The sequence below is a fragment of the Chiloscyllium plagiosum genome, chromosome 1, assembly GCF_004010195.1.
Source record: "Chiloscyllium plagiosum isolate BGI_BamShark_2017 chromosome 1, ASM401019v2, whole genome shotgun sequence".
NCBI classification, from domain to species: Eukaryota; Metazoa; Chordata; class Chondrichthyes; order Orectolobiformes; family Hemiscylliidae; genus Chiloscyllium; species Chiloscyllium plagiosum.
In genome coordinates, this window is record NC_057710.1 from 75756976 (window position 1) to 75774804 (window position 17829).

Consider the following 17829-nt stretch of genomic DNA (forward strand, 5'->3'; position numbering starts at 1 on the left):
ATTGGTCATGATGTTGGACTGGGGTGGACAAAGTTAAAAATCTCACAACGTCAGGTTATAGTCCATCAGTTGGTGATGAAGGAGCAGCGCTCTGAAAGCTAGTGCTTCCAATTAAACCTGTTGGACTATAACCTGCTGTTATGTGATTTTTAACCAAAATTAGTGGTATAGTGAACTTTGAAGATGATTAGCTAAGAATACAACTTGATCAAGTTGGGCCAGTGGGCTAAGGAATGGCAGATGGAGTTTAATTGAGATAAATGCATCGTATTGCATTTTGGCAAGACAGAAACTATACAGGAGAAAAAAAGGGAGGACTGCAGATGCTGGAGATCAGATTCGAGAATGTGGTGTTGGAAAAGCACAGCAGGTCAGGCAGCATCTGAGGAGCAGGAGAATCGACGTTTCGGACATAAGCCCTTCATCAGGAATGAGGCTTGTGAGCCAATGGGGTAGACAGATAAAAGGAAGGAGTGTGGGGCTGGGCAAGGTAGCTGAGAGTGCAATTTGTAGATGAAGGTGGGGGTAATGGTGATAGTTAGAGAGGAGCATGGCGCGGATAGGTGGGAAGGAAGATGGACAGGTAGGACAGGTCATGGAGGCAGTGCCAAGTTAGAAGGTTGGATCTGGGATAAGGTGGGGTGAGGGGAAATGAGGAAACTGGTGAAGTCCACATTAACCCGATGTGGTTGGAGGATCCCAAGGCAGAAGACGAGGCATTCCTCCTCCAGGCATCGGGTGATTGGGGTTTGGTGATGGAGGCCCAGCACCTGCATTTCCTTGGCTGAGTGGAAGGGGGAGTTAAAGTGCTCGGCGGTGGGGTTGCATCATGCGTGTGTCCCAGAGATGTTCTCTGAAGCGTCTGCAAGTAGATGTTCTGTCTTCCCAGTGTACAGGCGACCGCATTGGGAGCGATGGATACAATAAATGACGTGTGGATTAGATTACTTACTGTGTGGAAACAGGCCCTTCGGCCCAACAAGTCCACACCGACCTGCCGAAGCGTAACCCACCCATACCCCTACATTTACCCCTTACCTAACACTACGGGCAATTTAGCATGGCCAATTCACCTGACCTGCACATCTTTGGACTGTGGGAGGAAACCGGAGCACCCGGAGGAAACCCACGCAGACACGGGGAGAACGTGCAAACTCCACACAGTCAGTCGCCTGAGGCGGGAATTGAACCCGGGTCTCTGGCGCTGCGAGGCAGCAGTGCTAACCACTGTACCACCGTGCCCCCCACAAGTGCAGGTGCAGGTGGAAGTGCAGGTAAATCTATGATGGATATGGAAGGCTCCTTTGGGGTCTTAAACGGAGGTGAGGGGGTAGGTGTGGGTGCAGGTTTTGCAATTCTTGCAGTGGCAGGAGAAGGTGCCAGGTGGGGATGGTGGATTGGCGGGGGCATGGACCTGACAACAGAGTCGCAGAAGGATAGGTCTTTACAGAATGCAAATGGGGTGGGGAGGAAATAACTCTCTGGTGGTGAGGGTCTGTTGTAGGACTTAACAGTAGGGCCCTGAGGAGTGTTTTGAACAGAGAGGCCTAGGGGTGCATGTACAAAGTCCCCTAAAAGTGGTGTCACAGGTGGACGGGATGAAGGAGGTATTTGGCACACTTGTGTTCATTGGTCAGACATTAAGTACAGGAGTTGAGATGTCATGTTATAGCTGTACAAGACATTGGTGAGGCCATATTTGGAGTACTGCATACAATTCCACCTGGTTATTAAAGTGGAAAGAATGCAAAAAAGGATGTTATCAAGACTGAAGGATTTGAGTTCTGAGGAGAAGCTGAATTGGCTGAGACATTTTCCTCTGTAAGGTCACCCTTCACAGAGGTGATCTTACAGAGGTTTATAGGGACGTCATGAGGGACATAGATAAGCTGAACTGCCAAGGGTTTTTTCCTCAGAATGGGGAAGTCCAAATCTAGACGGCATGAGTTTAAAGTGAGACCACAAAGATTTAAAAGGAACCTGAGGGGCAAACATTTTACACAGAGGGTTGTCCATATATGGAACAAGTTGCCAGAGAAAATGGTAGTGTTAGGTACAATTACAATATTTAAAAGACATTTGGAAGAGTACATGGATGGGAATGGTTTAGAGAGATATGGACCAAATGGGACTAGTTCAGTTTCGGAAACCTGGTCGGCATGGATGAGTTAGGCCTAAAGGCTATTTCTGTGCTATATAGCTCTTATGATTCTATTTCCCTTCATTAGTAAAATCTTTCCACAGTAAACAAAAACCCATTATTCTCAGAAAGTCTTTCTCCAACCTATGTTTTAAGATATTATCATGACTATATAAATACTTAAAAGTTAAATCCTTTTAAACTCCAAGAAAACTGAAATTCTACAGGGTTCAAATTACAGCTTTCCCTTTTCCAGTTATAACTACTTCCAGCATCTCCTTGTGACCAGATCTGCTTTTAATTCTACCTTCAATTTATCTGCTGCTCCTTTCAGTTTAGCCTTATTCAAAAATTTCAAGTAATCCAGTATTATATCTTCTACCATCAGAACACACTTAGCAACATTTGAAGCCATATTGAAAGTTCAATCTACGCAAAAAACTTCTATACAACACTGTTATGTTCTTAAATTCAATTATTTTAAATCATTAACAAAAGCCCCCACTTGTTATCACACCAACTGATATCTCAACTAGACAAGTCAGACCGTAGAATGAAATCCACCCTGCTAGACCACACACACTTACTTTCGTTACAAAAGTCTACAGAGTTTCTTTAACAACAGAAGTTTTCACGGAAAACAAAAATAAAAATTACCAAGTTACAGAAGTTAGAAAAACCTTAGAAACGTCGAAAGTTTCAATCTATTCCCCAATGCGATCGATTTAGTAACAAATCCAGAGAAATTACATTTCTATATGTCCGATTAAATTCCATCTGCCATTTCTCTGCCCAAGTCTCCAGCCGATATATATCATCCTGCTGTATCCTCTGGCAATCCTTCTTACTCCCAACCTGTTGTCTGCAAACTTAATAATCAGACCACCTACATTCTCCTCAAATCACTCACAGGTATATATGACAAACAACAGGGGTACAAGTACTATTCCCTGCAGTACACCACAGGTCACAGGTCTCCAGACAGAAAAACTGGAGGCCGAAGGGCCTGTCCCTGTACTGTACTGTACTGTTCTTTGTTCTTTTTATATCAAATCTTAAATTCCACTTATCTGATTCTCCTCACTTCATGAACCGTGACATTTTTTGCATGAATACTCACCAAACAGACAACTTAGACACTTCCTCAGCATCTGATAAACTGTGGATTTCAAGCAAGAAATACACCTAATCTAAAACTATCATATATTAAACTTTTCTACTGAGGGAACCTATTCCCTTTTTGCTCTGAAAATAGCAGATTATATTTGATTCTGATCCCAGTCAGATTTCCTCCAAACTGTCCCAAAAAAAACTTCATCTCTCAGTTTTCTAAATGTGAATCAACCTTCAATTATTCTAAACAAAGAACAAGTTAGTGGCCTTCACTGCTTACTGTTTCCATCGTAACCCATATTAAGGTCAATTTTACATGAAAACACCGGTATTCACTGCTCTTCCAGACGTACTGGATTAAGTTACTGCTCTGGAATGCCTGTCTGATTTAGTCTATTTTTTTAAAAAACCTTTGTAAAAGTTACCAATAGCGATATTCCACTATTTTAAAAACAAAACTCAAAAATGCATATATATAATATATATATAAAATTAAACTCATGAATCATCACAGTCTCCATGTAACCATGCAATTTTAATTCATTGAATTGCTGTTTGCCCAGTGACTGACTTTTCTATCCAATTAACAGAGCCCAATCCCTTTACATTTCACTGAATTGCTACTCTATCTTTGCCTCCTGGTTATCCTTTTATATTCCTGCATTGAATGCAACTGCGTCTGGTCATTATTTCTCCAAGTTGTTTTGTTTTCTATTTGCTCATGGGATGTAGTTTGCATTGTGGATAAGGCCCAAATATCTAATAATTCTCAAGAAAGGGATGGAAAGCCATCCTTTTCAACTCTTGCAGTCTGTGAGATGTAGATACACTAAATGCTGTCAGATAGGTAGGTTGAGGAATTTTAAATAACAGTGATATAGTTCCAGGTCAGGAGATGGTGGCATTCCAATGTATCTGCTGACCTTCTAAGTAATTGGGGTCATGGATTTGAGTGGTATTTTCAAAGAAGCTTTGGTGAATTCTATGCATATTGCAGCCCTGATGCACTGGAGGGGAGATTTTGGAAACTATGGAACCACAGATCTAATCACTGTGCGAGAGGTCACTGAGAAGCAGAGTACTAAATTTGTAGTAGGAATGAGACAAATATCTGAAAGCATGAGCAAAAGCAGCAGAAAATCTGACACCAGTGTAAACAGGAATCCCAAGCCCTTGGTATAAGCTAGGCTTAGGAGAATGTTTTGTACTTCAGGAGTGTGGGATGTAGGTAGTGTTACTTCTGCAATCATAATTACTTATGCAAGGTAAATGAACTCACACCAGTGTATAATTGTTTCAGCCAAGAGCTGAGTTAACAAGAATGAAAACTATGTGAAGGAAATATATAATTGTTTTTGTAATAGCTAAAATGTGCATACAAGAATGAAATGTGCCTGCAAACAATGGTGGATGTTACAGACAAATAGATAAGGTGCTGTGAGGGTGTAGGTTAAGCCAGATATGCCTGTACAAACAGTAGTTATAAGCATCTGTTTCCTGCTTCTGCAAAAACAAGAACAAACCACAATTAAAAGGTCATAAGGCTCAATATGGATGAGGAATGGGAGGAAATGTTACAAGGGAAACAGATGGTAGTGAAGGAGGATATACCTAACAATGGACCACAGCAGGATGTGGTCAAACGGCCTTGTGAGGCCAGAAATAAGCATTTTGTCACAGACAAGGCAAGAGATAAACAAGAGTAATGGGCGCCAGTCTTAGAGAATTGGGAGATGTAAACAGGGGAGGAGCAATGGGAGGAGGGAAGAGGAACGAATTACATAAATATTGTGTACTCGTTAAACACGGTGTGTGTGTGTGACTATTTTGTAAACAGACACCACACCCCTCTTGCAAGAGCGTAATAAACGATACTACTGCTTCAGATCTTGTCTCAGACTGAAGTTATTGAAGTAAGTGAGCTTCGTTTCTCACAATTTGGGGGCCGTCCGGGATATTCTTCCATCGCCGGGGGGAGTAGCTGGCCCTGGACACTGGGAAGACATGTCCCGTTCCTGATTGAGGAGAGGTCTCATGCCCCAGTTTGGTCTGTTCCCTTGGGCGACTGGTACGAATCCCACAAGAGAGACATCTGAATCAGACAGTGAAAGGAGGTCGATAGAAAATACAGCAAAAAGGGGCCAGGCAACTCTGTGCACAGGCCAAGGTAAGAAAATTGACTTTTAATTACTACCTTGGTTGCCGGGATTGAGTTTTAGTAGTTAATAAGGGACTAACAAAGGAACTCAATATGAGCTGTGCCGTGGGTAAAGAAAAAACCTTCAGGAAAACAAAACGCGGCAGCAATGAAAATGGAGGCTGGGTCCCTTACAACATACCTCCAGAAAGTCCAGTGGGCAGGATATTGTGGAATTGGAAAAATAATACTTGTACAAGGGAAAAAAGATAGGAAAATGATGATTAAATATTGTTGCTTTGTATGGACTAAGGAATCCATTCTTCGTCCCACCGTCTTCTGGCCAAAGTATGGGTCGGACGAAGACTGGGTTTGTAAATATTTGAATTTATACGTCAATGAAAAACAGCCTTACAGTCAGGAGGAATCTGATTATGCTTCGTGTCGGAAGGACTAGTAGCTGGAGGGTTACTGAGGGTATACTTTGTAACTGAATCATGGCCAGACATCCAGAAAAATATTCAAAAGATAGAGGAGTGAAGCGAGGAGCACCTTAGAGGTGTGGTTGTTAGAAGCTCAGAAAGTGTCTGTGGGATACAGTGTGCGAGAGAGAAAGAGAGAGAGAGAAAAGAGCTGTACAGCTAATGGAAAGTTTAACCCTTTGTGATTTGGTTTGAATGCACATTTGTTTGTTGGTGATTGAATGTTTATGCTTTATTCCCTGGAGCTTGAGATCCTGGACTGTTTTGAATCTGATTTTTATTATGGAACCATGATTTCTTTTTAAGGTTAAGGATTCTACAGTGATTATGAAATAAAATGTTAACTCCTGTTCTTTTTACAGGTCATGACTGCCTTACTATCAGTTTCTAACTAATTTCTTTTATCCTTACATAAAAGTGATTTATGGAGGACAGTTGAAGTGTCAGTTCAACATTAGATTATAATATTTTTTAAAAATCCTATGGTTAATATCTGTGACCTTGGATTCGGCCATTTTTCATGCATTAGAAGTTTTTTTCTAACTTGGATAGACAAATCCTTTTAAGGCAGCTCCGATTATTTCACAACCTATAGCATTGTAAATGAACAATGATTGGTCAGAACTACTTAAGAAACATAATTTTGGATTTAAATTAAGGGACGAAAACTGGGTAATTATAGTGGATTTCAAAGTTGGGAACTATATGCATTTTACATTTTAAATATTAAATACTGAATAAATGAATTTATAATATATAAATATATATTTACAAGTTAGGAACAGGCTTTAAAGTTAGACAAGCATAAATTGATGAATTGGTATTTGAAGTTATAGGGAGCAAGAAATATTGCAATATCTCTTAAAAAAATTTTTTTTCAAGGTCTAAACAAAACATTGGGTGATGAAGAACGGCCATTAGGTGGCCCTAAAGCTGTTCAATTGGTTAAATTGGGTCAGCAATTGATCTGGCAATGTAACATGAGAAGTAGAAACAAGAGGCAATAATAATGATAGCCACGGTTGATGACATAATAAAGAAAAAGATAAAACTAAAAGGAGAAGGAAATCAAAATAGTTGGGGAGGAGATGTTAAGGGGTCTGGTGGACAGGAACAAGGATCGAAGTGGAAATCCCCACAGGTGGGATGTTGTTACTGTGGAAGGACAGGTCACTTTAAGAGAGTGTCCAGATCTGAAAAAGGAAGTAAAGGCAGTACCGTTTATGAACCTTGATGAAAAATAGGAGTGTAGGGGCTCCTGCCCCCGGGGACCCACCAGGAACCTTTGATAAATTTAAAGGTGGGACTTTATAAAGAGGGCGTAGTTTTCCTAGTCGATACGGGCAGTAAAATCATTCTTAAAATTTAAGCCCACGGCAGTGGGAACAAAAGAGTTAATTGGATTATGGCGACAGTTTTGTGATGAGAGGTACAAAGAATCAGTTTTGCGCTCATGACAAGATACTGCCACCAAATTGGGGATTGAATTAACTGCGACTGGTGCTATGAAATCTGTTGAGGGCCTTAAAAATGAATGTGCTTGAGCAAAACAATTACAGAAACAGAATGAGAAGTCACAAGTGACTAGTAAACAAACAGAATGGTGCAATTACAGTTTTTAAAATGTTTTAGTCATTTGTTGCGTTTCCATCCTGAATTACAGATAATGATTTTTATAATTTATATAATATATAATTAATATTTATAGTAAGTCGATTGTGTTAGCCTGAATCAATATTAATTGGCAGGATACCTTCACACATTTTCAGTGACCTGTCATATTGATTCATGGTTAATTTAAAACATGACTGCATTAATTCATCGTTAATTAAAGAATGGAAAGCTACCTACATTACTGGTTGATGAGGTAACTAAAGAAGCAGCCCTGAATCCACAGGAAGCGGTGGTTTATTCCTTAATACCTACTGTCCCAGGTCCTCAGGAAGCTCCTATCTCTGGCCAGTGCCAATCCCAGAAATTAAAGATTTGTTCTTAAAGGAGGCTTGTCCTCCTCTTTGTTTTTCCTCAGGAAACAGGGTTTATTGGCACAGACTCCACCCCTTGAATTCGCTGTTCATCTGATTCGACCGGGAGATTGGGTCTTAGTAAAATCATGGACAGAGACTAAATTGCAACCAGACTGGGCAGGGACATATCAGGCTCTTTTGACCACCGAAACGGCGATAAGAATGGCGGGAAAGGCTGGACTCACTACACTCGGATCAAAGGGCCAGTGGAATCTCCAGTTGAGGAAGACGTCTGGATAGCCGAATCAACGCAAGAACTGCTGAAACTCAGACTAAAGAGACTTTGAGTAACCGATTATACAGTGGCGACGCGAGCACGGGATTATTTCTGTAGGATTGTATTTAAAGGCTTTTGGTGTTTCAGCATGATTTTTAGAATGCTGGGGATGCTTAGGGCTATGATACTAGCTCTCTTAATATTGGGATTTTGTCAACATTATTTTCATATGTGTTATTAACGGTCCCTGAGTCTGATAATCCACAAATAATAGACCTGATGCATGTAGTTTAGTAATTTGTGGGGATGTAGATAATCAGAGACAGTACAGCAGCTCAGACATACATCTTAAGTCCTTTGGGGATGGTCTCGGGGATGGTACTTGGTATAATCGTTTCGTCACAGTACACCGGGCCGCCTTCTGATCAGCTCTCGATTGTCCCGATAAAGAGCGTAAACCAATCTGCCGAACGATAAAGAAAACCACATGCAACGAAGAAAATGAAGCAATTCTGGGGGGGAGGAGGGGGGTGCACCTCTGAGATACAATTAAATGAAACATTTGGGATAGGAATGAAAGCAAACAGGAAGGATTTCTCAGGCTGTTGTTTTCAAATTAGCGTAGGAAAGGGAAAACGGACAGAACTACTAGATAATAAGATTCAACCTTTCACCCCTCCCAACGACCTTTAAGTAGTAAAAATGATAGAGGTGAAGGACTTGAAATAGAAATAGAAACTGGATACGGGGATGCAAATACCTGGGTTGAATGGGTAAAGTATACTGTAAAAAGTCTGAACAAGAGCAATTACTATGCATGTGCCTCCAGTAGACCAGTGGTTCCCTTTCCGCTCAGGTGGAAGCGAGACAGGAAGGGCGTGAAATGTATGATAGCCCTGTATCAGGATGAGACTGCATGGAATGATAGGAACTGTACCTCCCTATCTCTAATGCTCCCTCCCTTGGAGAAGAAAGACTTAAAAGCAACCCCCTCCTCCTACGTTTTCAACTGCAGTTGGAAATCACACGTCGTATATGCGTAGAGGAGGTACAAATCACTCTAGAGATTTGGGGGAGCTGAAATTATGTACAGAGATTAACAATGTCACCGAAACTCACAAGGGAGGGAACTACTCAGCACTAAAGATTCCCCGAGCGGATCTGTGGTGGTACTGTGGAGGCAAAATATTGAGACCCACCCTACCTCCGGATTGGAGAGGGATATGTGCAATTGTACAATTGGCAATTCCATTTACCCTGGCATTTTAGAAGGAAAAGATAGTAGAGAAAAAGGGAAGAAGTAAAAGATTATTATTAGACACTCTTTTGATGACAGGATTTATCTAGACTCTATAGTCTCCCCCTGGGGGAGGTGGGGGGTGGGAAATTGAACCTGATGAATTCAAGGCTCGCAACCAGATTGCAGCAAGCTTTGAGTCAGCTCTCTTCTGGTGGGTAACGATTAATAAAAATGTAGGTTGGATAAATTACATTTTCTATAATCAACAGCGATTTATAAATTATACAAGAGATACGGTTAAAGGAATATCAGAACAGCTTGATAGCATGGGAAAATAGAATGGCCCTTGATAGGATTCCAGTAGAAAAAGGGTGTGTGTAAGTGATGTTAGGAAGACGTTGTTGTACCTTTATTCCTAATAACACTCCGCCTGATGGTTTAATTACTTGGGCCTTAAGCCTTTTCCAGCAACACATTTTCAGCTCTGATCTCCAGCATCTGCAGTCCTCACTTTCTCCTTAAGGGGATTGACTACCTTAGCAGAGGAACTGGCTGAGAATTCAGGAGCAGACACATCTCTCACGGGATGGCTTGAATCATGGTTTGGAAAATGGAAGGGGGTGATGGTTTCCATCCTTACTTCCATGATAGTAGTAGCCAGGGTATTGGTAGCCATTGGCTGTTGCATCATACCCTATATACGAGGGATCACCCAAAGACTAATTGAGACAGCCTTAATGAAACAGATGCCCCTAAAAGGGAATCAGGCAGAGGAACTTTATCTATTAAATAATGAGGGGATGAGTGAGACCAAGATGGATGAAATCTCTAGAATGATGCTTGCGAATTTTGGGGGCGATGCTTAATAGAAAAATGCAGAAGATAATAAATGATAATTAAAGAAAAAGGGGGAAATTGTGGGAGATAGGTGAAGTAGTGTTACTTCTGCAATCCTAATTACTTATGCAATCCTAATTACTTATGCAAGGTAAATGAACTCACACCAGTGTATAATTGTTTCAGCCAAGAGCTGAGTTAACAAGAATGAAAACTATGTGAAGGAAATATATAATTGTTTTTGTAATAGCTAAAATGTGCATACAAAAATGAAATGTGCCTGCAAACAATGGTAGATGTTACAGACAAATAGATAAGGTGCTGTGAGGGTGTAGGTTAAGCCAGATATGCCTGTACAAACAGTAGTTTATAAGCATCTGTTTCCTGCTTCTGCAAAAACAAGAACAAACCACAATTAAAAGGTCATAAGGCTCAATGTGGATGAGGAATGGGAGGAAACGTTACAAGTAAGGGAAACAAATGGTAGTGAAGGAGGATATACCTAACAATGGACCACAGCAGGATGTGGTCAAACAGCCTTGTGAGGCCAGAAATAAGCATTTTGTCATAGACAAGGCAAGAGATAAACAAGAGTAATGGGCGCCGGTCTTAGAGAAGTGGGAGATGTAAACAGGGGAGGAGCAATGGGAGGAGGAAAGAGGAACGAATTACATAAATATTGTGTACTCATTAAAGTGTGTGTGTGACTATTTTGTAAATAGACACCACACCCCTCTTGCAAGAGCATAATAAACGATACTACTGCTTCAGATCTTGTCTCAGACTGAAATTATTGAAGTGAGTGAGCTTCGTTTCTCACAAGGAGCAACAATGATCTTGATTTCAGTTTGGGGTCTGTCATTGTGGCATCCAGGATGTACAGTTCTTGAAATGAATACCTTTGGAAACAGGGAGAGGGAGTCAATAAAAATTAAAGTCTACACACTAGTGAAAAGTGGTATCTGTAAACATTAGGAGCAAAGGAAGTGTGTTGAGCAAACCAATGTTATCTGGAACCAAAATAGAAGGGATTCTTGATTTTAAAAAAAGTTAGAAATATTGATAGCAGTGCGCAGCTTTAATAGCAATATAGAAAATCTTAATTTCAAATTCATATTCAGATCTCTAGAAATTTACCACTGTACACTGCCATACCATTTCAGGCAAGGTAATGTTGATTATAAATCTCATTAAATATTTCCCTAGGTTCTTTTGCCATTGATGTTAAATTCGTCTGGTTACAAATATTCCTGGCAGTGAAACATCTGGTGTAAAACCCACGATTAATAACTACTCCCGTTGTCACTAACTTTGCCCAATTAAAATGATATTGAAGGATCAATATTATTTTAATATTGTTGACCATTTTATCAGTCAAACATTTTACATCTATAGTAAATGCAGCATACTGTGTTCCCCTTTCTTCGATCAATTCCCAACCATGCGTAACTCTCACGGTCAACTGCTCATGGATTTTAGGTCACATTGTTTCAATATACAATGCAGTTGTGTTAAAAGAATGACTGTAACCTGGACACGCCTCCCACAGGTTCCTCTGAACGCGGCTGGATCTCATAAACATCATTAAAATGGAGAATCGTGAGCAACGGAACCGTTCCTTCAGACGATACATCGACTCCACTCACACTCGACGCCGCCATCTTTGATTTGAATAATCACGAGCACCAACCGCCTGTCAGGCAGTCGCAATAGCAACGGAGAACCCATTCACGTGCCGGTCAGCAACTTCATTGTGATGTAGTAATCGTCAGGCCAAGCCATCGTGGTGGCAACATGGAAGTTGTCCACATGTCAGCGAGGCTGTTTCTTGCCTTGCACGTGACGTTGGGGAAATGGCGTCTTCTGTTGAGATGGGTTGTCAGTGATGATTCAATTAGTTACAAAATAAGCCTTTTCTTTAACTTTTTTGTTCATCAAACCAAATCCGAACTGTGCGAAGAAGCAAATTTCATACCAGAATGCATACTATAGGCCATGAAATGCAAACTGATGGAAACATATTAATTCACGTTTGAGCAAAACTACATTATGGGCAGCACGGTGGCACAGTGGTTAGCACTGCTGCCTCACAGCGCCAGAGACCCGGGTTCAATTCCCGCCTCAGGCGACTGACTGTGTGGAGTTTGTACGTTCTCCCCGTGTCTGCGTGGGTTTCCTCCGGGTGCTCCGGTTTCCTCCCACAGTCCAAAGATGTGCAGGGTCAGGTGAATTGGCCATACTAAAATTGCCCGTAGTGTTAGGTAAGGGGTAAATGTAGGGGTATGGGTGGGTTTCGCTTCGGCGGGTCGGTGTGGACTTGTTGGGCCGAAGGGCCTGTTTCCACACTGTAATCTAATCTGATCTAAAAAATCTAACATATGGGGTCGAAATGTGCCTTAGTATTTTGTTATTGGTAAGTAGCACAGATTAAGTAATGAGTATTCAAATTGCTTGACAATGTCGTATAGATTTATTTATGGCCTGTCTTTACATATAATGATGGACATATGCTCTTTCTGGCATGTTTGGCAGTTAGTCATGTTGTTACATCATGTTCTTTGCCTCATTAGCATATTAAGCTCTTCAAGAAATAATAGGATATTCATATTCCAAGATAAAATTACCTGCACTGAGAGAAAACACGTATACACGAGGGTAGTTGTAAAACTATTTATTCAAAAACTATAATTACAACGTCAAAAAGTTTGAGCCTAAGAATTACTATAACGTATGAGCGGCTTGACAATCCATCCAGACCTTATGATACAACCTCCCTGAGATTTAGACTTCATATTAGGGTGTTCGTAACTGGTAGGTGCCTTGAAATTTTGCATATCGCCAGCAAATTGTTGCCTTGATGTGCTTCCACACCTCCATTTTCCAATCTGTGTTTTGTGTGCAATTATAATATTTTTTACAGTCCTCAGTTAGCTATTGTATTCTTTAATGCTGTTCTGTCTGATGTGACTTTATAAGCTTCACATTTTATTTATTTCTGCCACCATCCCTGTGTAGAATATATGACTCTGACTTTCTGTCCAACACACAGGTTAGATAGTTCTGCACTTTATGTCAGTCATGTGCCATCTGCATTCTCCCATTTATTTGAGATTTTTTTCCTGTATCTCTGAAAACCTGGACTGGTTATGATTTGGCAGGATTGTTCTAATTTGCCTTCCTGTTACAATCTCTGCTGGTGATGGTAAGTCCTTATCAAAAAGGTGTAGTTATTTTATTTCCTGAACTTGACTTCAACACACAATCCTGCTCCCATGCCCACATGTCTGTCCTTGGCCTGTTGCAATGTTCCAGTGAAGCTCAATGCAAACTGGAGGAACAGCATCTCATCTTCCGATTAGGCACGTTACAGCCTGCCGGTCTCAACATTGAATTCAACAACTTCAGATAATGTTATTTCATTTATTTTTTTAAATTTTTTTTCACTGTTCTGTACCTCTTATTTCTTGATTGTCTCTCTTTCTCTCGCTCCCCACTCTCTCATCACCTTTTACTCTCCTCTTCCCCCTTTGCTACCCTTCTCCCCTGTTTTCCATTTTGCCTCTGCTTCACCCCTCCCCCCTCCATCCCCCACATATTTTGTCATACAGCACTGGCTTCAACCTTGGTTATTCACAGCTCCTAATCTCCCTATAATCTCTCTATGCACTGTCACTATCATCTCTTTATTTCTACCTTTGCTTCTGGAGCCATGACTCACCTTCTCTCAGCCTCGTATAAATACCTCCCTATTTCTCCCCTTTTTTTAAGCTTTGACAAAGGGTCAGTTAGACTCGAAACGTCAGCTCTTTTCTCTCCTTACAGATGCTGACAGACCTGCTGAGATTTTCCAGCATTTTCCCTTCTAGTTATTTTGGAACTAGGTTTTGTGAATTTTTAAAAAGATTTCAACCTTTTGGACATTTATAAACATGTATATTTCTAATTATGTGATTCTTTGGAAACGAAACCAACAGTTTAATTCCATCGTTATTTTCTCATTACGTTCAGATGCATCCCTTTCAGTCCTGGGTATTTACTAACTTTAACCTTACCTCTTTATCGATGGTTAGTCCATCTAATATCACCTACCTTCTCTTTCAATGACTCAGCTTCTTTTGCCTTAATAAAGGTCAAGGTAAAATAATCATTTAGCACCACCTCCATATCCTCTGTATTTGTAGCTAATTTCCTTTTTCCCCTAATTTTTCTTAACTTTTCGAACATCGGTCTAGCACCTATCTCTCTCAACTTCAGTTTTAGCAATTGCCGTCTTATCTTTGTGTTTCTCACTTCAGAAGGGAATACAGTAATATTTTTCTAGTTGTCAACTGAATCTAGATTTGAGAAGTTTCTCCAGACATATAATAAGAATGTAATTTCTGTCCCGATGTTATTGTATCGAGGTTCAGCAGATCCCCACCAAACTTCTAAAACATACATGAACACCTCTGGGATAAATTTTCAAGTGTTTCGAGCAGTTGCACCGTAAAATCACAAACAGTATTTTCTACGAATGTTTCTGCTATCTGAAGTGCGTTTATTGTTATCGACACTAAAACATCTCGGAAGTTTTTTTAAAAAATCTGGATTTTTACCATGGTTCGTGTTGGAATAGGCTTTACTCCGTAATTCGAATAGAACTGCATTACAAAATTATCCACGGACAACCGAGGTGAGGTACTAGTTTCATTCGTTTGCTGTTGAGTTACTTGGAAATGACGAGATTTCGTAGTTTCCTCAAAACAGCTCCCGGACCGTCGATGAACATGACGGAAATATCGGAGGACAACGATTGATTTGTTGGAATGACTCGGTGCTGAATGCCAATTGTCAATGAGATTGATCTTCTTCAAAGCTGTCACTTCCCGTTTTAACGGCTGAACGTTTCACTGTTGAAACAGTGTCGATAGTTGCATTGCCTGCGCTAAGCTAAGTGCCTTAACTCGCAAGCTCCAGCTATTCGGCTCACATTAGTATTCTGTCCTATCAATGTGTTGTGTCGCTATTCACGTCAGTCTGCCTGATTTCTGCGCCTCGCGTTTCCAGAAGGTTACAGCCACACACACAAAAAAACATTGGGAAGCTATAAGATTCGAGCAAACGACCGCGGTCACTTACTACCCACCGGGGCTCTTTAATTTTGTTTCCTGAGGTGAAAATTTTTAAAAAGCTACAGTGACCTCCCTCGTCCCGGGAGAACTAAAGGCGAGATCGTTCCGGTCTAGGACTTCTGGAGCCGACAGATTCTTAATGGAAACCCCTAAATCATCCAGATGTGAACATCTCCCCGGTGAAATCCCCACCCTTAGCAGCGAGGAACATGGTGACACTGGGAGATTGCAGCTCTTAAATAGCGGGGACTTTGAAGCATGTTGAAAGAGGCCAGCCAGCGCCCGTTTTACCGACTCAAGGTTATGTAGGGGAGGGGGGTGGGGAAGGAATAAAAAATCTATTTTCTTCTGTTTCGAGGTTATATTCGTTTCCTGGAGCTCGTGCTTCATCGCAACACGTCTCACTCCCCTCCCTAAGCGAAGAGCAGCCGATCTTGGATGTGTATGCATGAGTTCTGCAGTGAATGGGCGCATACCCCGCCGCAAGTCGCCAGGCTCCGTCGTGCAGCTCGGCAGGGAGCTGGAGAGGGAAGCGGGGAGGACAGACCGCTTGGAGGTCGCTGCTAAACCCTTCCGGGCACTCGAGGAGTGTAAGATGGTAAGTGCAAACTCCCAAAACACGCACACACAAAAATCCACCCTGCCCACCTTTCAATTCTGATCACGTGCAAATGCACAACCGTATTTGTTAATGTGGAGCATCGGCCTGAGTGATGACTGAAATTCAGCCTGGTTCTGACGCGTCTATTTATGGCACGGCTTATCTATTCTGCTGCATGTGAGTTCACTGCATGTTGAAGCGCTTTACCGAATACTAAGTGAAGTTCCTGTGTCAAGAAGAGACAAGTCCCTTCACTCCGTCGAACTAGACACAGCCTGTGTGTCCGGGAAAACAAAAGTGTTAGATCGGAGTAGAGGATAGCATGTCACTCCTAAAGAGTACGAGTATGTTGTCCTTTTACAAGAATTACTGATCTCTCCGTTGAGGTTTATTTGCAGGGTTGCACTGATCTGCGGCTCAGATGGAAGCTGGACAGGTATAACCGATGGTATTTTAAAACATTCTGCGCCATGATAGGAGAATGCTACTGGTGTGGTGATAAAATGGCAATGTGATATGTTGTGAGTACTGTGTGTCTGTTTAATAACCGACAAGTATGGCTGGCCCTCCATTGACCTTCAATTTCCTTTCATCATCCGTCTAAATCTCAAATCTTGCTCTTTCATTTTCTGACCCACATCCCACCGCACCTTTTAGCTTTCTTTGAACGGACCTGTACCTCTATTTTACGGTGACCGTCAGAGTTTATCTTTTCAGCTGGTGCAAGACTTCAACACACAGGTGGCCCTCTACCGCGAACTGGTAATTTCCATTGGGGACGCCTCGGTGGACTCTCCCTCCCTGCGAGCTGAAATGCAGAGGACACGGGCCAAAGGTTGTGAGATGGCTCAGAACGCACATCAGAAACTCTCCGCAATCTCAGGGTGAGTGAGACCTTTTAAACTTCAGTCATCGATACGGAGCTTTGAAATTGATTGAAACTTCCATTCACATCATCGTACACTCTGAACATGACTATCGCGAGGGAAGGGTTTTTTTTAGTGAATATGTGATGCTTAATCTGTGCGTGAATCAAGATTTTTACATTTTGTTTTAACGTCTATGTTTTAAAATGGTGCAATGATTTGCTTACTGGTTGATAAGTGTTGTACCACGTTATGATCGTCCCGATAAGTCTCTTCCCCTCGCCAGCTTTTCTAAAGCTTTAACACTGCAGTTTATTTCCGTTTTCAACGGAATGTGGAATTTATAAGATGTGTTAATTGGTTTAGGTTGAAAAATGAATTGGCGGTAAAGCCACATTTGTTTTCTTGTATAGTTTCTATTGACAGTCGTGCGTGAGTTTTTAGTGTGCTAGCATGTAGCGCCAGTCTAACTCCTGGCTTCCCAACATTACATTTGATTTGGGTTTGGCTTTGCTTTAATAGTGGATGAATTTGAGAACCGATCAGTTTATTTTTGCATCAAAGTGGACTCGGTTCCATTCCCAATCTGTGCTGATCTCAAGTAGAAGAAAGATGATGGACCTACTGTTAGTCTGCAGTTTAGTATTCATTTGTGTAGCTACCCAGAAGAAAGGACTGATCCTGTATCATCACTGTTGCTTAGTGCTGCAATGTAATTACAGGCATTGGAAAATATTATTTTCAAAAAAGTTAAAACAGGTGATATTTTATTTTGCATCATTCAATAAGTGTGCTTCAATACCAATAACTGAGGAGACACAAAACTATTGCTGTAATCACTCCTGATTTAAATTGGCTCCTCGTTAGGGTTTGACAGATTACAGCACAGTTATGTTATCTCCCTTTCTCAGTCTGCAATTAAATCTCCTGCCAATGTTTGCTATTTAGACTCTCATTTGTTAAATGACCACTTTTTTTCTTAATACAGCAGTGGGTAACTTGAGCTCCTGGAATGTGTTCTCTACAGAAAGGAAGAGGAGAGTACATTGGCTGGAAAA

At 41.2% G+C, this 17829-nt stretch overlaps 2 protein-coding genes across 4 annotated transcripts in view; one reads left to right on the forward strand and one right to left on the reverse strand.

The window, feature by feature from the left end:
* The window catches only part of LOC122554964 (NAD 5'-nucleotidase-like), an 82369-nt gene extending 70515 nt beyond the window's left edge, over positions 1 to 11854 (reverse strand). The window contains exon 1 of the mRNA XM_043700436.1: positions 11724 to 11854. Within this exon, the coding sequence (XP_043556371.1) occupies positions 11724 to 11854 (131 nt within the window). The remainder of the gene's footprint in view (positions 1 to 11723) is intronic.
* A 2137-nt stretch (positions 11855 to 13991) lies between these two features.
* rgs7bpa (regulator of G protein signaling 7 binding protein a) overlaps positions 13992 to 17829 on the forward strand; it is a 112281-nt gene continuing 108443 nt past the window's right edge. For 2 of the 3 annotated variants that reach the window (XM_043689516.1, XM_043689522.1), the window contains exons 1-2: positions 13992 to 15902; positions 16623 to 16789. In XM_043689516.1, the coding sequence (XP_043545451.1) occupies positions 15753 to 15902; positions 16623 to 16789 (317 nt within the window). In that variant the 5' untranslated portion in view covers positions 13992 to 15752. Of the gene's footprint in view, positions 15903 to 16097; positions 16342 to 16622; positions 16790 to 17829 lie in introns of those variants that run through there. The other variant, XM_043689530.1, reaches the window with a different exon arrangement.